Source organism: Hippopotamus amphibius, chromosome 8 (genome assembly GCF_030028045.1).
Source record: "Hippopotamus amphibius kiboko isolate mHipAmp2 chromosome 8, mHipAmp2.hap2, whole genome shotgun sequence".
Taxonomy (NCBI): Eukaryota; Metazoa; Chordata; class Mammalia; order Artiodactyla; family Hippopotamidae; genus Hippopotamus; species Hippopotamus amphibius.
In genome coordinates this window covers 128,903,640-128,928,580 of record NC_080193.1, presented here as the reverse complement: position 1 = coordinate 128,928,580, position 24,941 = coordinate 128,903,640, and the positions used below count along the sequence as shown (strand labels likewise).

General features: G+C 41.7%; 2 protein-coding genes and 1 long non-coding RNA gene across 6 annotated transcripts in view; 2 read left to right on the top strand and 1 right to left on the bottom strand.

Annotated features, from left to right (window-relative positions):
- The window catches only part of ITGA6 (integrin subunit alpha 6), a 76,345-nt gene extending 66,910 nt beyond the window's left edge, over positions 1 to 9,435 (top strand). Inside the window, exons 24-26 of one of the 2 annotated variants that reach the window (XM_057744826.1) lie at positions 1,727 to 1,852; positions 4,948 to 5,077; positions 7,237 to 9,434. In XM_057744826.1, the coding sequence (XP_057600809.1) occupies positions 1,727 to 1,852; positions 4,948 to 5,055 (234 nt within the window). In that variant the 3' untranslated portion in view covers positions 5,056 to 5,077; positions 7,237 to 9,434. Of the gene's footprint in view, positions 1 to 1,726; positions 1,853 to 4,947; positions 5,078 to 7,236 lie in introns of both variants that reach the window. The other variant, XM_057744827.1, reaches the window with a different exon arrangement.
- On the bottom strand, positions 888 to 23,565 carry LOC130858429 (uncharacterized). Its single transcript, XR_009055052.1, has 5 exons — positions 23,433 to 23,565; positions 22,788 to 22,840; positions 21,466 to 21,572; positions 4,139 to 4,235; positions 888 to 1,175 (listed from the first exon to the last, which is right to left on the bottom strand). It is a non-coding gene; the product is annotated as an uncharacterized LOC130858429 (long non-coding RNA).
- Positions 23,175 to 24,941, top strand: part of PDK1 (pyruvate dehydrogenase kinase 1) — a 28,911-nt gene continuing 27,144 nt past the window's right edge. For 2 of the 3 annotated variants that reach the window (XM_057744829.1, XM_057744828.1), the window contains exon 1: positions 23,178 to 23,542. In XM_057744829.1, the coding sequence (XP_057600812.1) occupies positions 23,341 to 23,542 (202 nt within the window). In that variant the 5' untranslated portion in view covers positions 23,178 to 23,340. Of the gene's footprint in view, positions 23,543 to 24,941 lie in introns of all 3 variants that reach the window. The other variant, XM_057744831.1, reaches the window with a different exon arrangement.

The window sequence follows — 24,941 nt, the reverse complement described above, 5'->3', positions numbered from 1 at the left end:
GGTTGTTTTAGCTTAAAGCTAGGACACCTGTTGGGGGAAGGGAACCCGGAGGTCCTCCCTGGGGCTGGGAGCTTGAGTGAAACCTCATTGAGAGCATAACAGGAAACGGTAGCTGATAAAGGTGTTTATGCTGAAAACTCTAAAAGTGAATTCTTTCCTATTAAATGTTGAAAGAAAAGCATTTCTTGCTTTTAAGTATATTCTATAAACCAAAGAGGTTGAGAAACTGTTTTCTAGTATAAGTAGGAAGGGAAGTACTTCAAGAGATTTTTTTAAAAAGGAGTTCTAGTATAGTAGTGTTGAATCACAGTGTAGACACAGAAGCATTTTTAGGCAGTGTCCAGAATTCAATGTTAATATAGAATACTTGACCAGAAACACTTCTCAGAAGTTAAAAATGTTCCCTCTAAGTCTTTACCCTTCACTTTATATTCTCTAAATTCGAAAATATCAGAGACTTCAAACTGGTAGATCTCTAATCAGTATAGTTTACAAAATCATATTTTTAGCTTTCACCAGGATGTTTATGTGCTTTGAAAAATAGTCTCCTGGAAAAAAAGTCTCCTGGCATTACAAAAATCCACTTGAAATCTAAACCCATGTAACCAAGTTGTTGCAAATTGCCATAAGCAACTTTTTAGATTTCTGAATAAACACTATTTCTATTTAGTTGGTATTTGCCAGCTATCAAATGTTTAGAGCTTAAGCTTCTCATCAGCTGCAGCTTAAAGCTCTAAGCTGCCTCTGAATGAATCCAGAGTCTAGTTTGTCTATACACACTATTGTAGAAGATGACACCAAGCCATTTCAGGAAATTTTATTCTTTATGAGAGTCTTTAGTTTGCTATCCTGTTCCTGAACTCAGGTTTGGCTTCTTGTGGCTCAAGAATCCAATTGTGAGAGAGAAGTGTTGGGTAAAAGAAAAGATAGCTTTATTAAGGAAGCTGGCAATCCTAGAGAAGGTGGACTCACGTCCCAAAGAACCAACTCCCAACTCCCCAGGTTTTGCTTGGAGATTATACAGGGATAAGAGGAGGGGGCTATGTGCTGGGGAGGAGGTAATCTTCTATTTTCAGAGATGACTGTCTCAATCCTGGGGTTCCAAGTAGCAGGTTTGAGCCATAAACCTTTGGTCAGCTGGGAGGGGCCCCACAGGGTCCTGCTCGGTTTCAACTCTAAGGAAAAATTAGAATGGTATCAGTAATGCAACTCCATCCCTGTTTTTATATTTCATAACGTCTTTCAAATCTGAGTGAGGAATGCAGGCTAATTGCACATAAACAGACCCTTCTGTTGCCATTGTTGAATGCTTCATTAAGAGAGGTGATCATTCTCAAAAAGATACCAGATTATATAGATGTAACAAGATTGGTTGTGTCCCTGTTGAAAATTATTGAAACTTGGTGATGAATAAATGATGGTTCCTTATACAATTTTCTCTGCTTTTGTTGATTACAAACATTTTAAAAAGATAAGTTAGCAAAGAATTAATTACTTTGTCAAAACATAGTCCAGCTTTTCCAAGTTCTGGGAAAAGATCTCCAAGAAATACCTCTTGAAGCAGTATTCCACTACTAAAGGAAAGGATCTCACATCAAAAAGACATATCAGCCGTCCATAGGCTACATTGACCAAAATGTGTCTGGAAGCAGAATTAGTAATTTAAACTCATGGTTTAATTATCACCCCAGTTTATAATGATATTGCTTTCTTTTATGCCTCATAGGTTCGTGTGACTGTGTTTCCCTCAAAGACTGTAGCTCAATATTCAGGAGTACCTTGGTGGATCATCCTAGTGGCTATTCTTGCTGGGATTTTGATGCTTGCTCTATTAGTATTTTTACTATGGAAGGTAAGTCATATCTGGCACTTGAGTTTTGTGATATAAACTTTATTTCAGGTTTTTTAAAAAGTAAATTAACACTAATGGTATATACATTTTTTTCATTGCTTCCTTTTCCCAACATTTTACTATGAAACTTTTCCAACATACAGTAAACTTGAGAATTATACAGTGAACATCTGAATGGCTAATATATTGTATTTAAAGGTATATAGTATTTGTACATTATAAGGAGTTTCTTAACTGTGTAAATTTTGGTATTTTTCATATATAAGTTAGCAATTTGGCAAATTTAAAAATATTACCACTATAACCTTTTCTTCATCTAAGATCAAATTCTGAGTCAAAGCCAGAATGTTGGGTATCACATTAATCAGAATCTGTATCTGTTAATTTCAACTTTTGTAGAGAAATGTTCATGGCAATCATTGGGACTTGTTATAGTTGCAGCTAGGTTAGGAATAGGAAAACATGAAATTAATGAATCTCAAAGTGGTCATCATAGCCTATATCAAACATAAGGAAGATTTGTGTTTAATATGTTCATTAGAATTTTGTCCTGCGAATATAATGTAGTATCTTCCCCCTGCTTTCTACCAGTAAATAGTCTACATTACAAAAATGTATGCGATGTTGCATACTTTTGTTGCCAGAGATTATGACCTATAGATTTTTGGATTAATCTCAATGAGTAATGGAGGTTCACAGACCTTTACCAATAGTCACAACTTCTAAAAAAAAATCAACACAAAGTTTGTAATGACTTATTTGGCAACACAACTTGATATGTGAAGAGAGGCTATTTATAGTCTTATCCTTTACTCATTAGTCTCTCTGCAGAAATACAAATGTCTTGATTACTGTGACATCATGTATGCAGTGTATTACTTTTCTAAAATACCAGAAATTCTGGGTTTCCAAGCATGTCTGGTCTAGAGGTAAAGGATTATGAAACTCGACCAACAATGTCTAGGATCAAACTATCCTTATGTTTTCCTTGGATCCAACAGTATAATGGACAAGGGCTCAGAATATTATCACTTTCAAATATTGGGCATCTCTTTTCTGCTTTATTTTTCCAAGTAACTTCCTTTTGCTGAGATAATTTTCTGAGATAATTTTCTGGTTTCCTCCAGTTGTGTGATTGAAACTTGGTATCTGCTCATGCCAAGACCCATCCTCCCATGGATGTTAGCCGGTCCTACCTCTGATGTTTACTTCAGGTAGTAGGTTTGTCTGATGAGCACAGCCAGCCAATATAGGAGATGCTTTGGAAGTTATTTTGATATCAAAAACTGAATGCAAGGTTTGATATTTGAGGATGGCCTTATACTGCTCTCCAGAAGAGGTCACAAGGACAATCTTTTTCCGAGCAGATATTATTGGCAGCCTCTAATCAGGGTAAATTGAGAATTAAGAAACCCAAAGCTGCATAATCTTAGACAAATCATTTCACCTCCCTGCAGCACTGATTTGCCTTAGCTGCTTAATAGGTGGGTTAGACTAGATGATCTCTCTCTCTCTCTCTCTTTTTTTTTTAATGTTCTAAAGTATCAAGACTCACAGGTGAACTCTAATCAGACAACTTCTACAACCCCCACGTGAAAATCATTTTTATTACTTTATACTTTTGTTTCTGAAACTGAACTACTTGCTTTTATGTGCTAAAATAATAGACTTTGAGGACCAGAGAGCACTCTAGTTCAGTGGTCTTTAAATTGGGTTTTGCACATCCACATAGGTGCCAAGACTAGGCTACGCAGGTAGGGGCAATATTCCCACTTCAGCCAGAGCAGTTCTGACTTCATCTGCTTTGAATATAGGGATTCTGCGTAGGGTTTTGTTTGAGGGTATAGGAGAAGAGTCCTCCAGCCTGGTCCAGTCACCTTCATTTTGTAGACAAAGACGCTTATGCCCATGGATATTAAGAATGTTGCCAAGTTAGAGGCATACCCGGGACTCTTGGTTTGGGGTTCATTCCTTTTCCCACCGTATTTACCAGTACCTGTTATTGAAAGTTGGCTGGGTGTGCTCACTGTATAATACATTGAAAGTCAAATAAATATCAAGATAAATAGCCCAGATCAATGCTGCCCAATAAAACTTTTTGTAGTAATGGAGATGTTCTGAAGCTGCACTATCCATGATGGTAATCACTAGTCATATGTGGCTGTTAAGTACTTGCAATATAGCTAGTGCAACGGAGGTGTGTTGACTTTTAAATTTAATTTAAATTTGAAAAACCACATGTTGTTAGTAGCTACCACACTGTACAAAGCAGATCAAGATTTGTACCTTCATGAGTTGCCAGGCTAGGATGCAGAATTTCCTGGGAGGGCAGACATTGTTCAATCGAGTTATATATCAAAGGGCTGTTCCATGGCCTTATGACCTAGACGAAAGTAAACAGAAAAAGTTCTCCATGGTTGAATGAGAAAATTGTAGTAGAAAGTGGAATTATACCTTTATACTCAGAGTGACGTAACCTGAGGAGCACAGGTTCCTACCACTTAAGTGTTACACGGTGGTTCAGAATTTGGGAAAACGACGGCTATGATTGTTTCATGATGGTTTGTTCGAACTTATGTTGTGATTTACCCCACAAAGGGCTCAAGTAGATGGCATTTATTTCATAAAACTCACTGTGAAGGGCAGAAAAATATTCACAGTATCTATTTTATTTGGCTTTGTGCTAAGTTTTAGAGAATTTATTCTTTAAACTTTGAATCAGTAAACTGCAGATGTCCATCTTTTGCCTATTTTAAGACTCCATATTCCCTGCAAGAAGAAACTACCCAAAGCTATAATCAGATGGGTATATATTTTCTCTTTTAGAATGATTTTGGTCCTTAGGACTTGTTACAAATAGAAAAATGAATTAACTAATGTCATCCATATAAATATTTGGCCAGAGACCCATGGTAACAGAGCTGGGTTAATTGTTGTCACCATGTAATATAGTGCAGGGGCTGTTTATGGTTGATGCATAGTGGTCTCTTTGTAAACAAGCTATAAGTAGAAAACAGGTTAAAATCTGAGATTTTCATTTGTTTAGCCTTTATACACAAAACTGTACCACTGACTAATACCTTGCTTCCTTGTAGTGTGGTTTCTTCAAGAGAAATAAGAAAGATCATTATGATGCCACATATCACAAGGCTGAGATCCATGCTCAGCCGTCTGATAAAGAGAGGCTTACTTCTGATGCATAGTATTGATCTACTTCTGTAATTGGTAATTGATCAATGTTTTTTAATTGCTAGCTGTGGGACCTGCTATGGTTGTGGTGGCTAACTTTAAAAGCAACAGCTTGCTGTGTGTCCCATTAACAGATGTTTCCAAATGTCCACACTGGCTTGCCTTGCTTGGATTTGTTTTATTTCATTTATTTCACTTGAAAGCTTACAGTTTGTTAAAAAATGCACAAAGCATCTTTTGTTGCAGGTGAGTAATTCTGTGTTGTTGTTAAACATCACCCACAGCAATGAAGAAAACTGCGGTTTATGTACACACAAAAGGAGGCTTTAGACCTCCACAGTAGCCCAGTCTGCCACATGTTGTTAATCCAGTATGTAGCATCCCACTTGGAATTTCAAAGATGCATAAGAAATCATCCCAGATTTCTTGTCCATTTTGGAATTTCCCACAGATAGAAGCTTGTGTTGACTGCCTAATTAACCTATTGCATGTTGGAAACATTGTGTTTCTCTTGAAGTAAAGGCTTTCTCACTGTCATCTTTTTGATCTCCTTGCTATAAAGTGATGGGGGAAGGCTTGGAATGCTTTTATTGTTGCTCAGAGATTGTTTTATGCTAGCTAAGCATGCAACTTCCTTTCCCTGCATATCTACTACAGGTCAAAGACCATTACAAACAAACTCTAACTATTGGTGTGATGGACATTATGGTCAACTTCAGAAGATGATTCTTTGCCAATATGGCCTTCAGTATACAAAATTCTAATATAAAAATGCTCTGGACAGTTTATTTCAAACACTGTAATGGAGTTTGACCTTGTTCCATGTTCCTAGAGATTTTTTCAACCTTGGGTCTCAGTTGATTTTAAGTTCGTATTTGGTTTCTCTTATTTTGTAAATCCATGGAAACGGGAGTTGGCAGCAATTCCTTTTTCCATTTCTGTGGACATGAGAGGGTAGAATTACCCCTATAATCGCTTTCCATGGCACTGTCATGGTGAATTCCAACACTTTCATTTCAGTTTTACGTATCACCCTTGATTTCTTCTTTGTTTAAACGTGGCAAGAGCCACATATTGTAACAGGTGTTTTGGCTTTTTTGCAGCAGATAGAAAAGGCCTTACAACAAAACTTCTTGGTCCATTTTTCCCATTGACTTAGTGATAACTGCACATAATTTTATTTTGCCCTATGCCATTTTTATAACTTATTCAAAACAGATGTTCTGTTTCTGTTGATGTCACATAGTAAACACATTAATCAACTATTCTAAGTATTTTCCTTATCTGCCTTTTATCTGCATTTTAAAATTAAAAACCCATCTTTTTAAAAAATACGTATATATTTTATTCACTTAAAAAATTCAATCTGATTTAAAATTTTCCAGATATGTCCTCAATAAAAATCTACTTTGCATCAGATTGAGAATTTTTTTAAAGATTAATAAAATATATATTCATTAATAATTTAAATGTAAATGTCTTTTCAACAACAAAGAAAAGAAATTAGGGGATGCTCTGAAATTCAATGAAGTGATAGTTTCCTCAAATTCTTTGCGGTACATGAATGATTTTATTGCAGGACACAGTTACTACATGATTTATTAATGAAACAGCTTAGCTTGGAAGCTTTGTTTGGAAATCCAGGCAGTATAAATTACCTTCTATCTATTGAGAGATGTGTACTGGAGCCTCGGAGGAGAGGAGATTCTTAAACTGACCCACTTCAAATAGTAATTTGTAAAATATTTGTGACCTGATTTCCATTTTGTTAGTGGAAGACGGCATGCAATAATCTTTGGTTTATGGCCTTGAGAAAAATTTGTTCTTGAAATTAACACGATGTTCTAATAATCTGAAAGTTAGATCTTTTACATAGAGTATTGTGATTGTAAAAAATGGAAGCACTATTTCATAAACTCAACTGTTAGAGGTAACTTCATTCAGGTGGCAAGACAAGATGGAAAAAGGGACTTTCTTCCAGTTTTACAGCTGTTCTCTTCCGTTTATCCCCACTGGCTGTTATCATTTCTTTTTGACCTATTAGTTCCTTCTAAAAAGAAAACCATGTCATTTATTCTTTGTGCAAGTCCAAAGTTAGGCACAGCTGAACAGAAAGCTTACACATTACCATCTGATGGACTTGCTCTTCTTGGAATTACTTAATTTGTTTGTTTCTTTCTCCTCCCCCCCTCCAGTGTGGATTCTTTAAACGCTCTAGGTACGATGATAGCGTTCCCAGATACCATGCTGTAAGGATCCGGAAAGAGGAGCGAGAGATCCCAGATGAAAAATATAATGATAATGTTGAAAAAAAACAGTGGATCACAAGGTGGAATGAAAATGAAAGCTACTCCTAGGGAGGCCGAGAAGGCTTCACAGTACTCAAACTGCTTCTTTTCCCCCCCAACCCAGAAATTCAAATGGATCGAAAAGCCTGTTCAATACATGAATATTGATTTCAGACGGACTCCACACAGTACACGCGTACAGTTTTCACTGTGGACATTGTTACGTAGCCTGAGGCTCCTGTTCTGCACGGCCAAATTTGAAGGCTGTTGGAGTGGATTTTTCTTTAACTGCCTTAATTTAACGTTCCGGGTTGCCTTTGTTTTTGGTGTGACTGACTTACCTGTGCTGGGGAAGGACCTGTTCGGTTACTCTCATGCGATATCCTCCTGATGGTGTAGCTGGAAGAAGGCACCACAGTCACTGCACCAACGGAGTGACCATCCTGACCTCGGCACCACCTCTGCAACTGTTCTTCTCGTAGGACTACAGAACCTGCAAGTTCACTGCCCTGCATCACAAGACTATGCCATCAGGGTAGCTGTGTTCAATTTAAGTGCTCCCGTAAATTAAATGTGCAATAGAAGGTGATGTTGCCATCCTGCTATCTTTTTCCATTTCCTAGATGTGTGAATACCTGCTCACGCCAAATACACATAGGTTTAATTCCCCTTTCACTAAAACACACAGGTGTAACAGATTTGAATGCTAGTTATACTTATTTGTATATGGTATTTATTTTTTTTTTTTTTTACAAACCATTTTGTTATTGACTAAACAGGCCAAAGATTCTCCAGTTCACCCTTCAGGTTGGATTAAGCAATCAGAATTAGAACACGAGAGGTCATTGGCTGAAGCTAAATTATTGACTGCCTAAAGAAAATAGTAAGTCTCTATAAATGTACCAGAGTTGCTATACTTTACAGATAAGTTTAAGTTATTAAAACATCTCCCTTCAAGACAGCCCTCACCCCCTCCCTCCAGACCCAAAACATTTAAGAAATAGGATTTAACTGTAAGATGTTTAATTCTTAAAGACAGATATTTTTTAGTTTAGAGCCCTGTGTGAAATTTCTGAATTTCATGCTATAACTTTCAGGAACTCTTGGAGATAATGGGATTGTTTGCTGGACTTTAGTGCAGCTTAGTCACTGCTAAAAATACTGTATATTCAAGACTTGAAAGAAATGGTGAGTGCCTATGGTGGACCCAAACCGATCCAGCGTAAGACTACTGAATACCTGATACCGAAAGTCAGAACATCATGGCTTTGAAGTTTTTAAATATTATTGGAGTCTTAATCAGTGAGTTGATGTTCTGTTTTTTGCTTTATTTTCTCTTGTCTGTATCCCCCAAAATACTTTGACTACTTTAAAAAGAACTTTAAACTGTTTAATTTTAAAGATGAAGGGGAGGGAGGAGGAAGATATTATATACATTCAATAGAGATTGCATAGATATGAAAACTAAATTTTAAAGAAGTTACTATACTTTAAAATGTTAAGTTATATGAGGCGCAACACCAAACAGGTGCTAATTTGTTTGGCTGTAGTGTAGGTAGCACCTCAGAATCTTTTAAAAGAACAAAATACAGCTATGTGTGCCATTGTTGCTTTGGAGTTTTACTTTTTTTTCTTTTCAGAAATCTTATGCCCTGAAGATGCTAGTTATACTTTGGAATTTTCAAAACAAAAAGTTTTACAGACAATATTTTGTTGACAAAAATTTCTCTAAAACAGGTCATAACAGTGTTTAAAATCTCAGTTTCTTGCTTAGGTAACTTGGAACCTAGTGCACTGGCTCCTAGGTTGCTGAGAAGCTGATATTTTGAAAGTGTTTATAGACCTTTGTTATAAAAATGAATGTCCTAAAAGGGGGGGGGGGGTGCAAGGGTGGTTCAAAAACAAAAGAAACAAGAATGTAGTGGTGTTTAAATTTATAGTTGTTACAAATGTCATCTCAAGTCAAGCCACTGGTCTGTCTGCATTTGATACATTTTTATACTAACTAGCATTGTAAAATTATTTCATGATTCGAAAATACCTGTGGATATTTGTATAAAAGTGTGAAATAAATTTTTTTATGAAAGTATTCCTTGCTTAGTAACACAGCATCATCGATGTGAAATTATAAATAACCTGAATTGCCTTTCTTTTTACTTCATCAAGCTAAACTGTAAAGTTTTTGGTATTTTTATTTATATGGGACACTGAGAATAGTCTCAGATCAGCCAGAGATATTAGTGCCCCCCCTCCAAATGCAATGTAAATGTGATTGATGGTTTTTTCCCCCCCCCTTTGGCTCTACTGTTCAGTTGAGAATATTTTCAAAAGCAAATGATCTTAAAGGTGATTTGTTCAAGACACCTACAAATTGGGAGACATCTGTATGCATTCATTCACCTGCTTCAGAGGCTTATTATGCCTGTGAAGGAGAGGGTGTCATTTAGCAATGATACCAGGGCATCAAGAAACAAGTTCTTGTGGCTAAGTTGCTTTCTCCTTAGCACACACTCTGGATGTAAGAGCAGCCCAGCTGTGACAAGCCTCATTATAGTGATCACCAGCGACTGATGTGGCAGAATTGACAGGTCAGGAAATATTTTCTTCACCGATGGATTTCATTTAAATTTAAGCAATTTTATGAAACTTCTCTAGCTGGAGTATCACAATTTAATAAATATAAGGCATGTATATAGCGCCCAGACAATATAGCATGTCCTGGCCTGAATAAATTTCCAATCTAAAATGTATTATAGGGCTTCCTAGGTGGCGCAGTAGTTAGAGAATCCGCCTGCCAGTGCAGGGTACACGGGTTCAGTCCCATATGCTGTGGAGCAACTAAGCCCACGTGCCACAAGTATTGAGCCTGCGCTTTAGAGTCTGTGAGCCACGACTGTTGAGCCCGTGTGCGGCAACAACTGAAGCCCACGCCCCTAGAGCCGATGCTCCACAACAAGAGAAGCCACGGCAAGGAGGAGCCCGTGCACCACAACGAAGAGCAGCCCCTGCTCGCCGCAACTAGAGAAAGCCCGTGTGCAGCAACGAAGACCCAACACAACCAATAAATAAATAAATTGATTAAAAAAATAAAATATTATATGCCTAGTCTATTAGGTAATAGTTTTCCATTGTACTTGGTGTAACATACTAAGTCTTGGCTTTCTTAGTTCTTTGAAGATCAGACAAGTGTTACCACCCAAAGAAATGAGTGACTGGCACTTTTTAATGACAGGTCAGTGGTTGTGACCCTTTATTAGCCACAGTCCCCATGGGTACACCTGGTTTAAATCACTGCAATCATGTGTAATCAACATAACTGTTAAGAGTGTCAGTTACTGTGGTTTGGCTAGGGCTATGGCATAAATGCCCTTGGCCGGAGGTCATGGCAGTGCTTTACATGACTATGATTCTACTCCCTTCTCTCCCTCTCAAAAAATACAGGGATGCCTAGGAGTGACAGTGGTATTATTACAGGGGATCCTTGAACTCGTCTGCAAACACTGACATGTTATTGTTGGTTCCAAATTACTTGCCATAACCTCACATAGTCATGGCTTATGCCATGCCCTTCTTGTTCAGTATATTCTAGAATGTGGGGTAGGTGTAGGTGGGGAATGCTTTAAATTGTCCAGACCAAGGAAATAAGGATAAGTTCTCACCTTCTACCCTAAATGCAAACATCTTAATAAGAAGCTGATCTCTAGCACCCTAACCCACGGAAGGACAATGTGGGAAGACAGGCTGGCACTGATGGGCTGTTTTGTTTTAGAGGAGGAAAGAGTGAAATGCTGTAGGTGGCTGACATCCACATAAGTACATCCCCAGGGCTGAGAAAACAGGAATGTGGAAGGATTGTTTGATCAGCTTGGGTAGCATGAAGTAAATGATTAAAGGCAGTTCCTGCAGACCAAAGGATGCGTGGTCCATCCTTTGGTTGGACTTTCATGGTCCAACCACTTGCACTGAGCTTCAAAGAGATGGAGAAAATGAACTTCAGAATGGTTTCAAAAGAGTGGCTATTGCAAAGAAGCTAGTGGGCGTCTGTTCTTCCACTAGTTCCTGATTATGCTCAAATGGCAAGTAACTTTTCTTTCTCTTGTACCTTAAAAAACAGGTTTTGCTGACTCTGACCCAGAGGTTAGATTGAGAGTGCTGTGTGCTAGTGGCTGAGGCCAAGTCTGCAGAGATGTTACCAGCAGACCCATTGGGGAGGGAAGTGTTATAAAGGGATTCCTGGTTAAATCCTCTATGGGTAAGTGAACTGTAAAACACAAGTCAGAGTGAGAAAACTTGTCTAGCACAGTGCAAGGTGGACAAGGCTCCAAAAAGGGAAAAGCTAACCAGGGAGTGGTTGATGGCTACACTGGAGTGAAGGAAAACTGCGATTTTTGTAGCTGTCAGCAAAGCTTAAGCGCTTCAGTCTCTTTACCTTGACCCTGGAGCATCTCTGTGTCAGGCTGCCTGTGCTAGGGTCGTGGAAATTGGCAGAGACACATCCGTATTAGCAGAGGTTAGATAAAATTTCTCACACACTATTCATCCTTCTAGAACATCCCCAAGAAATCTCAAACTACAGGGACAAAGTGTGCTTCTTTTACTATCTTGAAGCCTAGCAGATAAGTATTCAGTTCAACAATAACCCATAGATAGATTTGAGTGAGTGTTCTGTTAAGATCCTGTCATTATAACATGGAGATGGTTAGCTGTGGTTTCATCATTTTTTTTCCCAATTGGAAATAAAATTTCTAGGATGTTACTAGGCTCTGGGGATACACTTACAAATAAGACACTGGCTCTGACCTTTTATAGGAGGCTTATCTGAAACAACAGATGGTACTGACAAACAGATAAATTTACATAAGTAGCAGAATTGATTTTTAATTCTGGATATCAACGGTTGATACATAAGGTCTGTACCTGGTCCTACATGGGTAGAACTTGCCTCCAGAACAAACCCCATTCCCAGAAAATTGGAAGTAGTCATTCTCAATCTGGGCTGCCTATCTGAGTTCCTAAGAAACATTTTTTAAAAGTCCCAGTGCCCAGACTGACTTGATCAGAATTTCCCAGAGTGGGACCCCAGGCATTAGTGCTGTTTAAGGCTCCCCCGGGGACTCAGTGTTGCTAAAGTTGAGAGCTGCTTTAGAGGTCATTGGACGACCTGAATATTTATGGCAAGGGCTCCACCGTCTGTGTGGAAATGCCTCATCTCTGTGGTGCTTCCAAGTAATGAGAGCTTGGGAGCTAGAGGCATATTTGCCATTAAGTAGGAGACAATCGAACAAGGTGTGTAAGAGTGAGGCTGCAGTCAGACTGCCAGGATGTGAATTAGCTTCCCCTCCTAGAAATGTAGCCCCCGTGAGTGACTGACATGTCTGTGACCCAGTTTTTCCACTTGTAAAGTAAGATTGATATTAGTACCTACCTGATGGGTTTTTATGTGGAGTAAACGAGATGATCGGAAGTTGCTCACTAAATGTTAGCTATTTTTATAATTACACTTGTTATGTAAAATCATAAAATGTTAACAGGGAGGAAGCATGGAAATCTAGTTCTACTTCCTCATTTCACAGATGGGGAAACATAGTTTAACTGTCACTGACCTTTCGTCTCTTGACTCTTCAAGGTCTGTCATACCCTATGATTTACCTGGTATAGCTACAGTCCGCAAGTCCAAGTACCCATAATTAACTAAAAAATACTATGAGCCTAACTCTTAAATTTAAACGGCTCATCAACGTAGGTCATTTTTGTACAAGAGTGACCTGTGTTCAACTGTTTCAAGCCCTTGATACCGTGACCATACTGTGGGCTGGGGTGGGAGCTAGCGCACAAAGTCAGTACGTAGGCATCCTGAAATTGCTACGCACGGATTCTTCTTGATTTTTCTTCTTTCCTGAAATGGAAGCGTGTGAAAAGAAAGGATTCTTTTTTTGAACGCTTCCTCAGTTCTTTACCCACACTATCGATTCTTTGGTTTCCTGTAATGGGAAGACATGTTGTGGTTTTCTTGCTTATACCTTTACTGCTGTGCAGAAGAGGATGTGCTCACAGAGGCCATCTCATGCTTGAATGACATCACGTATCTTAGACCAGAACCTGTCATTGGAAGAACAGTTGGAACAACTCCCATTTCTCCCTCCCACATTGTCACAGTGCATTGAGTGAAAGACCTGTTACAGTCCAAAAAAAGACACTTTTCCCTAGGAAGACTGGGGGTCTGTTTGATTCCAAGGTGTCATCAAATTGCTGATGGAACGTAAGCTCTAGGGCGCTTACCAAACTGAGAAAGCCACCCTGGTTAGGAACTCTTAAATCAACAAAGTGGTTAAGAGCCATCCTCCTCACACTTTAACATGCCTGAGAATCACCTGGGGATCTTAAGATGCAGGCGCTGCTTCAGACAGTCTGGAAAAGAGCCTGAGAGTCAACATTTCTAAGGAGCTCCAGGTGCTGCAATGCTGCTGGTCCACAGATTACACGTTGGGTAGCAAGTGTCTATGGAGGTTCAAGTCACTTCTCTGCCACTTCCTACTTGTGCGACCTTGGGTAAGTTTACTCACCCCCAATGGTTTAATTTCCTTATCTGTAAAACGGTATATGGAGTAAGCAGGATTATGCCCTAGGCCTCTGGGACGTAGACACCAGTCTACTCACTTTATACAATTGCCAAGCCCCTAACATCCTCAGACTTGTGGATAAAGACCAATCAGGGCACATTTTAGTCTTCTTTATACGTGCGTCTATAGCTTTCACTGTCTTGACAGGATAGGTAATGTTCGTCTTAGGTTACTCTTATGGGCCATGCCTTCAAGACACCTGCCCTGCTAGGAGTGAAATCCCATTACAGTGAATCCCATTATAGCTGAATGGGGAACCATCTGCCAGTTCTAGCAGCTGACCCACAGAAACAGCGATATGTTGGTCTGGCTATAGTGGCTTCTCAAAGTCAGTAACAAAACAAAGACTAAAGTAAGGTTCAGGCTAACGCTAAGAGTTAAGTTTTTGCAACTTGACATTTCCTTTCTCAAGCAGCAACAATTCTTTGGTCTCCCTTTGCCTGTTGCCGCCACAACCGACCCAACCACTCCTGCCAGAAAACAAATGAATAAAATTCCTCAGCCCGTTGCGGTAGATAACTATGGATTGGCTGGCCCAACCTCTATTGCACCCTTCTTCTAGTTAGAGGGGCTGGAAAACTAAAAGTACTTTTCCAGGCTCCCTTACAGCTAGGGGTTTTGCACAGGAATTAGAGTCTATGAATTACATACCTTCATTTGAGGTCTGCAAGGTGGACCCAGTGGGTGTTTCTTCTAGCAAGCACGGTTGTGGAGGTTCAGTGTTGAGTGTCTTCTAGCTTTGAGTATCAGAAAGAGTTAACTGGTGGTGGCCTCTTGTCTCCTGGTTTTGACTGTGGATTGAAGCTACAAGTATTTGGCTTCACCTCAATGTCCAGAAACCCCCAGATGGGTCATTGTTCTCGAAATTATCCTCCGAGGCCCAGGCTAGAGCCTACTTTTAGTCTATTTTGTATATATGTAATTTCCTGAATTAAATCCCTTCATGCCAGTAGTATCTAGAGTAGTTTCTATTTTATGCCCTGAACCCCAACTGATATGATCACTCACCCAAAGAAAATGGTAAAAGATCTAGGAGAGGCTGTAACTGCCTTCTTCTAGCCAATGCTGGATTCAGAATACTTTTATTGCTTTTAAGATCAACTAGATTCTCCAAGATATATGTTACATCAAGGTGAATCTTGTTTCTTTTTTCTAAATCTTTTCTAAAAGAGGGTGGAAATGTGTATTATCTGACTTAAATAACCAGGAAATAAAGGGAATAAAAATAGAGAAAAATGTGAAGAATCATTATTTTGTGAGAATGTCATATTTCATGGATTGAACGTATTCATTAAATCCCAGTGGTTAATAAGAAGACACATTACCAGTCTGCAAAACATGGAAATAATGTGTTGTTTTTACCTGCCCAGAAACCCTACTTCAGATGAAAGAATCTGCTGTTTCCCTTTTTTCTAATTCAGTCCCTGATGTTGGATAGGTAAGGGGGTTGTGTGTGTGTACCACCTCTCTGCCCCTATTCCCAGTTTCCAGGGCTGGAAACATGGCCCAGCCTGGCCAATCAGAGTCAATCCTAGTGTTTTTCTAGAGCAATGAGAGGTGCTCACTCCTGAGATTTTGCCCATCGGGGACTAAAGCCTGCTGCTACTCTGCCCATTTCTGAAATAATGAAGGGAGTCAGCCTTGTGAAGCTTCACAAGAAACCCCAACACCAAGAAAAGCAGAGCTGAAATATGGGAGGAAGAAAGAGGAAGAGGAGGGCAGGACACACTCCGATGCTTTGGATGTACCACTCAAAGAATTTTTCAGTGACTTGAGGAAAAAATGGTCTATTTAAGGAAGTTTGAACTATGTTTTCTGTACTTGAGTCTGCAAGAGTCCTGCTTCATACAAAGTAAAATCTGTCAACCCTAACGCATCTCTAGAAGGATTATCAAAAGAAGACGTGGTTATTCTGAATTTCCTTTCCTTAGATGGTTTATCCAATGAGCTTCTCCCACCTTTCTCCTTAGCTTTCAAGCCCACTCTACCTCCTGCTGCACACATATGCACACAAACTGCAAATGATCATATAAGGATTTTCTCAATTTCGTGCCTAGATTTGAGCCCTGGTCTGATTAACACACACGTTCTCTCCACTAGGCTACACAGCCTCAGCATTCTCTGCAAAAATAACTACTTCATTAGTATCCCACGGAAAGTGCTCAATAAGAGAAATGGCTGTAATCATTAGTAAGAGTGAGCAACTTAGCTAAGGTCACACGTTTGAGTGGTGGAGCCTTGATTCCAGCCCATATCAATTCCACACACTTAAATATACTGATAATGCAACCCGTTCAAAGATGTGTCCCTCTTCCCATCTAAGGCAACCCTTCCAGTCCTTCAGGACCCTATTCAGGCACTTAACCTCTCCCTCTTTTTTATATCCAGCTTGCTTCATAAGTTCCTCACCTCTAGCATGTAAACATACGCAAGACTTTGCCATTGTAAAATATATAAATAAGCCAGCTCCACAGCGGTCCTTCCCAATGACTATATTTATTTATAGTTATATTCACTTCCTCATCACTGTTCTCATGAAGCCACTTTTTCCAAAGCCACCACCAACCTTTTGGTTATTAAGTCTAAGGCATACTTCTCAGTTCTCATTTCACTTGATTGCTGGAGAATATTTAACAATATTGAATGCCCCCTTGTTTTTTGGTTTTTCTTTTGGCGCACGGGCTTAGCTGCTCTGCAGCATGTGGGATCTTCCTGGAGCAGGGATTGAACTCATGTTCTCTGCATTGGCAGGCGGATTCCCAACCACTGCGCCATCTAGGAAGCCCTCCCCCTTGGTTTTGAAAGTGCTTTTTCCTTGGCTTCTACTATTGTCATCCCTTAAATATTTTACCCCTCGAGGGACTGTCTCTGGCTTCCTATCCCCTCCCCAGGTGATCTCAACAGTTATAATTACCAGTTGCATTAGAGACAGTGACTGTTTCCCAGTATTCCTTCTAGTAAGAATTCTAAAATGTCACCAATGACAATGCTTTCTTATCCCTTAAAGTTTTATCTTATTAAGAGCTCACAGTTACATTTAGCCAGATTTTAATAATCTTATACCTTGCGCATATAATAGGAAAATGTAAGTGAAATAAATCAGTTAAGATTCTCCAAGAACTTCTTTACTTCTTTATATTTACAGTTTGAATCTTTCAAATTAATTTTTAACTCAGGATAATAAATGTGTTTTCCAAAAAATAGTATTGTGATGCAGCATTTCTTAAGAGAGCACGTCACTCTTCAGGATTTTCTTCCAGACAGCTGATAGCAGTCTGTGAGTTTTGATGATCAAACATAGGCAGTGTCAACACCTGTTCTAATAGGAATTGTAAAATCCTATTGATTTGAGAAGTGTTAAAATGTGAAAGAAAAAAAAAAGTCTAAGTATCAGCGAAATATGGCAACTCACATTGTTCTGAAGAGGACATGTCTGTAGCTCCAAGCTCTTCACAGAACCTTAAATTATAGTTTCCTGAGAGAGAGCAGGGTCACCTCCGCAAGCAAAACAAATGGAAAAAGACCTTTCGAAGAAGCCTTTCAGTTGGTATCCTGATTGTGGAGGAGAGGGCTGGGTGGACAGGACAGTGGCCAGGAAGGAAAAGACTAGCACTTAAGGCTTAACACTGTGCCTTGCCATGGTTATTTGCAAATTGAGGTGACCATGGCCATGGCCAGCCGTGTGTTTTGAGGGAATCATGACAACCATAATCCTGTCTCACCTAACGACTCTCGCTGAATTATGAATGAATGAAGGCCAATCAATTTAGGTATTTTTGTTTGTTTCTTGCAGTAGGGATGATTTTGTTTTTTGAGGCTCATGGTGGGAGAAGTCACATTAACATCTTTTTCTTTTAGGGCCTCTGAAGGTCCTAATCTCAGCCTCATATAACACACACACACACACACACACACACGCACATGCACGCACACAAAAGTACTCTGGTTTATTACCGTTATAGCCTGTAGCACTCTCTGAGATAATCTCATACATTTTTTTCTCTGCCTCTCTCCCTTAGAATGGAAACCCCATGAGAGCAGGGATCTGGATGTCTTGTTCACTGATGTATCCCCAGAACCTAAAATAGTACCTGCCCAGGACATAGCAGGTCTAAAGAAACATTTACAGAATGAGTGAGCCCCAGAAGAAGGCAGCCACAAACCTAAGAAGGAATGAGATGGGTGATGAAACTAGAAATTTGGACCTCCCCACTCCAACAAAATGTTAAAGAGAACAACTTGAACTGTGCTGACGGCATGTATAATTCAGACATCAGCAGACTTCTTGCTCCCAGAATTAGCTCAAATGTCTAATTCCAGTTTGTCCAGGTCCAGAATTCTCACTGTCCAGGTCTGTAAATACTTAGGGGTTTTCGACCTCAGAGTCCCCTTCAACCGGACCACTGCTTAGGCTCCTCAAGTGCAAATGCCGCCCCCAATTCTCATGCAAAATTCACCCTTTTCACCAATTTGCACAAAGGCACAAAAGACCCAGTCTCAACAATCTTTTTCTTTTTTTCTAGTGAACTTTACTGAGGGTCCAGGGAGTGCTCTCATTGTGAAACAACCTTTGCAATTGCCACCTCCCCTCCCCTGAGCTCTGTGGAGTGGATTCCTCTCCTAGCTTCCTGCAGGGCTGGTCTTTGAACGTTCCCTGGGGATCTCCCTCTCAACTCCAGCAGCATATCAAATACCTACTCCAGATAAAGACAGGGGTTTTCCCTAAAACAAGTCCTGGTGAACAGGCTGGCCTGCACATCACTGCACAGGTAATTACTTGAATGAAAGAAAGAAGGCAAATGTGAGTAGGGGAAAATCATGCCTCAGTAGAATACAATGCATTGGTTCAGGGCACAGCTTTCTAGGGTGTCTGATTCTGATTCACTGTCTTTGAGCTATTTATAACTCTGTAAATTGTAGGTAATCGATAATGCATATAAATCTTGCCTATATCCATGCAAATCCGTTCTGTCAGATAGAGGTGGAGAGTTCCTGACTCCTAAGGGGAAAAGCCAGTTTTACAGCCCTTTTACAAATTCATTTCTGTATTCCTATTTTTTGTCTTTTGAACTGGTTGTAATATCTTTTCCGATTCCCTCATTTAATGAATGTGTTAAGATTTTAGTGTGTTCATTTTATTTCTTCAGCTTCATTGAGGTATAATTTTTTTTGTGGGGGGTCTGCGTTGGGTCTTCATTGCTGCGCGTGGAGGCTACTCTTCCTTGTGGTGTACAGGCTTCTCACTGCGGTGGCTTCTCTTGTTGTGGAGCACAGGCTCTAGGCACGCAGGCTTCAGTAGCTGCGGTGGATGGGCTCAGTAGTTGTGGCTTGAGGGCTCTAGAGCACAGGCTCAGTCGTTCTGGTGCACAGGTTCAGTTGCTCCGTGGCATGTGGGATCTTCCCGGACCAGGGATCAAACCCATGTCCCCTGCATTGGCAGGTGAATTCTTAACTACTGGACTACCAGGGAAGTCCCATTGAGGTATAATTGGTAAAACTGTAAGGTATTAAAAGTACACAACGAGATGATGTGTTTGTTTTGCAGTTGCATGAAAGTCATGATTTTATCTTTTTTGTAAAGTATGAGTAAGGGTTCTGGGACAGGAAATGGCCGTGCAGCCAAAGGGGAAACTGAAGAGTGTTTGAAGGGACTGTTTACAGAGGTGTGGGCAGAGGAAAGAGATGGGGATCGTGAAGCACCCCAATTAACAGGAGAGGCAAACTGGTACCACCTCTAGGGCTGACTGGGCATGGGGAGGGAGCTGTGGCCACTCTGAAGAGGAACACAAATCATGGCCCGGCAGGAGGATAAATAATCATAACTTTTCTCTCCTCTTGTCCTCTGAGCGCCATGAAGCCAGAGGGTAAAGGAGACAGGGTGACATAGTCCAGCTTGATCCATGATTTTCAGTCAAATCAGCCCAACCAGAATCATAAAATCCCAGTGAATTTAGAGAATCTGGCCCAAGTCTGCTATAAAGATTTTTATAGAGCCTTACATTACAGTTATACTTTATGTGTACATAGTTAAATAATATAGCCCTTTGGTAAAAGTTCATAAAAGAGATACCACCCTTTGATCGCTTTCTCCCTTTGATCCCATATCTTACGGTCTTATGCTCATATTGCTTCCTCTAAAATATTTTTTACCGTAGTTTTAACAACTGTCATATTAACAGATACCTGAAAAAAATCTAATGTTCTCTCCAGTTTCTGGACCCTAAGCCTCTGACCAAGAAGCAAAAAGTTGATGCAATTTTATGTCTGTTTTTATGTACTCATTCTCTGTATATTGGGTGGAGGCTTGGTGAATATATTCTGGACAAAAGAAAAGTTGGATTGATTTCTGGGTGAAAGAACCTTGATACAATAAATCTCAAGCTTTCTGCCCAGGCCTTTGTGCTTTCACACAAGTTAATGTTCAGCTGAGCACCTCGACACGCTCAGGTGGAAAACAGCTGAGGAAGCTGAATAATACTGTGCACGACAGCGTGAGAAGAATTTAGAGCTCAGGGAGTGATCTGGAAGGAAGGGGAGAAGGAGGAAGGCAACATGACTGAAGGCTGCAGCAGAGTTGCAGAACATTTGAGGGACTATTTTCAGGATGGGTAATATTCAATTGAAAATTGTTTTCTTTGGTAAAGTTGGCTTCATGCAAAACGTGTGTGAGTGGTTCTGCTCAAACGCTACTAAGGAAATAACTTTAAAAAACCACCAGTAATGATTTAAAAAAAAAACAGATGGCATTTGAGTGTTTAGTATGTCCCGGGCATTGTGCTAACACAAGTGGCTAAACTATCTATGTCACAGTCACCCCCAGTGAGACAGATATTATCCCCCCTTTTTAGGTAAGGAGGCTGAGGCTCAGAAAGGTGAAGTAACTCACTCAAGGCCATGTAGCCAGTACACGAAAGAGCCAGGATTTGACACCTGAATCCAGGTTCTTTTCATAGCACCACATTGCTTCCTAATCATCCTCCTCACAGTGTCCTTATAAAGCTGTCATTGACAAGAACCTGCTCTTCCTCTAAGGTTGCCCATTTCACAGTCAAAGGGCTGTAACCAAAGTTTTTCCACGTGTGAGTCAGATCTGTCTCCCTACAGTTTCCACCCACAAGTCTTCCATCTGCTGTCTGGGCCACTCAGAACAAACCTAATCCTTCTTTTGCCGAGCAGGCTGTCTAATATTTGAAGATATGTGTAAAATTCTCCTACCATGTTGAACTTTACATAATATGCTTTGTAAACACAGGCCTATGTGAAAGGGATCCTATCTGAATTGCATGTGGCTTTATTCCCAGCCACCTAGAATATGAGCTGGTACCTAGGCATTCTTATAGAATGGATGAAGGAAGGTCACATTTGGAGGGTACAGAGTATGGTTGGTGGCGCAGCAAACATATAAAAGATACCACCCTCTGATTACCTTCTCTACATATCTCACAGTTGTATGTTCATACTGCTTCCTCTAGGATATTGTTACCAGAATTGTAACAACAACCACGTTAACACATACCTGAAAGAATTATTAGAGGCATCACTTTTGGAAAATATGTTTCCACCCCAACTCCTCAACTACCTACACTTGTTTCCAGATGGTCAATGTTGTCCTTCAAGCGAAACCTGTGGGATAATGAAACCAAGGGCAGTCAATAGATCCCTTAAACTATAACTTGCTTAATCAATAATATCATGTAACCTGCCTTCACTGATCAAACTTGCCTTAACTGTTCCTACAAACTGCACATCCTTCAACCTTCACATAGCTTAGACAATGTAGCACAAGACTCCTTTAACCATCTCCTGTAGATAACACCTGTGAGGTATGGGTCACTATAGTAACTGTTTCCAGAGCTGTTTTTCAGGAACATGTAGCTAGTCTTGCTCAGTTCATATTGGTCGAGACCACCAACCATTCAACTGGTCCTGCTGCAGTGTTTGATGGATAACCCTTCTGATATCAAAAGACCAAACGCCCCCACTCAGATCAGACTAACCCCACCATTTTCTTAGCAAGCATCCCATGAAGAAGCATGTAGTTCAGTTGTGCTGGCATGGAACACTGGTTACTTCACCTTTTTCTTACCTCCAATCACCTTTCCCCAGGCCTCAGACCACACTACTTCTTTATCCCATAAACATCCCAAGCCCCTTGCCTTAAGGAAGGTAGATTTAAAATTTATTCTCCCTTTCCCCTGCTGCAAACCTGGGCATCTCAAAGTTTGGCTTGCTGCACACTGGGCAAACGAACCCGGTTCGGTAACACTAATACACCCTAAAAAGAGACTCTCATCTTATTCTTTATACATATCGTATTTTTGTACGACCCCAGACCTGACCATATGGAGAGATGAATTGTTATTCTATACCAGTAACTAACCAGTAACAATTATTATACATATATAATTTTATTGTATAATATATAATAAATATTATATCTATTTTAAATTGATAAACTACAATCCCATGGAAAAGTACTTTTGTTGCATCTAAGACAAAACAAAGCACTGTGGGAGGCTATACGGGGAAGTAGCAGTGGAGCGAAGGGACAGTGGTGATTTTCACTGGGACTCAGCCTTTGCAACTCTAAGGGATTACATCAAAATTAGAAATTCTCTAGTCTTACATTCACTATTCAGAAACCTGGAAAGGATGGGGCAACCAAACTGGGACGCTAAGAAGACAGAAGAGCAATCGGAGTGGAAGGAGCCTTAAAATACACCGCTGCCTGCAGATAACGCTTGAAGTGGGCTGTCAATTCTCTTCTCCTGGGACGGCGGTCGTTGTGCCATTATTTAGGGCCACACGCTGCGGTGATCACCACTCGTACTTACGTACCACTGCTTTGCAAGGGTCTGCTCCTGAAACTCTTTGGGTCTCAGTTTCCTCCCCTGTAAAACATGGGCTCGCATCACAGAGGAGAGTTTCTGGAACATGCTCACAGCGGGACACCGCGGTGCCTGAAAGCGGAGCTGGGCCTCGCCCCTGAGCCTCTCGGCCGGGTCTGGGAGGGCGGAGGAAGCAGGAAGGTGGGATTTGTTCCAAAGGGCGTGGGAAGGGGCGCCCTACAGGCCGAGAGGGTCTCAGCGGCCCAGCCTCCAGGCGCACCCCGCCCTCCCGCTCTCCAAGCCCCGCCCCGCGGCGCGGGGGGCCGGACTCTGAGCCGGGGGCGGGCCGGCGCGCGCGCCCCGCCTCTCTCCCCGCCTCCTTGCCGCCCCTGGGCCCCGCCCAGCGGCGCGCGAGGGCCGGGCTCCCGCGAGGGGGGCGGTGGCCGCGGCGGTGACAGCCGCTGCCCGCCCCCGAGGCCGCCACGTCCCTCACGTACCACCCAGACGCGCGGCGGAGCGGCGACCCGGCGCCGGGGGCTCCGGCTCCTCCGGCGGGGCTCGGCATGAGGCTGGCGCGGCTGCTGCGCGGAGCCGCCTCGGCCGGCCCGAGCGCCGGGCTGCGCGCCGCCCGCCCCGGCGTCCGCCGCAGCCTCACCTCGGACTCGGGCTCCGGCCCGGCGCCCGAAGGCGGCGTCCCGGGCCAGGTGGACTTCTACGCGCGCTTCTCGCCGTCCCCGCTCTCCATGAAGCAGTTCCTGGACTTCGGTGAGTGCGGCCCGGGCCTCGGGCCTTCCCGCGCAGCCCCAGCCGGCCCGCGCGGGCCCGGCGCGCCCCGCTCCTCAACGTCTCTCTCCCGGCGCCTGCCTCGCGGATGGATCCTTCTGCTCGCGGGCGGGCGCCTGCGGGCCGGGGAGGGGACCGGGAGAGGACGGGGAGCGTGTGCCTGGCTGCCCTGTATTGTTGAAAAGCAACGCCGGCGCCCAGGGCGGAACGGCCTCCCGCCTTTCAGCACACGTGTGCGCCTCCGCGCTCGCCGCCGGGCCCTTGCGGGAGGGCCCAGCTCCGGGGAGCAGCGAGTGTGCCGACACCTCCGGGAGCCGCGTTGCGATGCTGCAGAGCGCGGATAGATGCTTGGTTTTGCGTGTGATGATTGCTTAAAAGCAGCGTGCTGGCAGGGGAGCGGGTTGTAACTGGCCCAGTGTGTCGCAGAATGTTTCCTTGCCGCTGGCTTAAGAGTTTCCACCAACCCCACGTTCATTTCGTCCACAACAAAGTCTGGAGCACGTGTAAAGTGCGTGAGCACACGTGCTGCGGGTTTTGTTTACCAAAGTGATTGTCCGCTTTCCTCTTCCTCTGATAGGTGCTTCCTGGTTTTCTCTAGAAAGGATGCAGAAACATGGCAAAGTCAGGCATTTAACTTTGACTTCCCATATGGGGGCGCTACGGGGGAGACGGGAAAACGAATAAAGTTAAAATGTTGAGCAAAGTTATCTTCTGCTTTGTGAGTGCTATTTGGTCACTAACGGATCACTAGTGGCTTGAAAGACACCAGCATGGTTGGGCGCTTGATCTTAAACTTGTGGTTTACAGTGGCAATTTTGTTTGGCTCAGAGCTCTTGGTTTGCTGTTTTTACTTTAAAGTGACCCTAGTGTCATTAAGGGGTGAATTTGGCCTCGTTCCCAAGTATGCCATTAAACTTTCACAAGAAAATGCTTTCTTTTAATACGATAATTCCTGCTATTGACAATCTAGTTTTTGCTAAGGTTGTCTCTTGCTAAAACAGCAAGATTGAATCAGTGAGTTTAAAATGCATTACTGAAATAATATGACTTTTTAGTTTAACTTTAAATGGAACTGCTTGCCAGAGGAGATTCTACAGCTGTTCTGCTTAGGATCTTGGGATAGGAGTGGGGGAAGAAGCAGGTTGCTTTTCAGGAATCAAACGATTGAATAGGACCTACTGGGGGAGAAGCTTGAAGATGGTTGCTAAACAGGCATTGGTATTTTTTGCTTTCTGTTGCCTGGAAGACTCTACATTTACTCTTTGCTTATGGCGATTAGTATAGTGGTTCTACATGGAATCAATGAATCTACCCATGAATGTGTCAAAATTTCCACTGTTTCTTAGACAGTTTCTTCTCATAAACCTAGAGTTAGAAAACA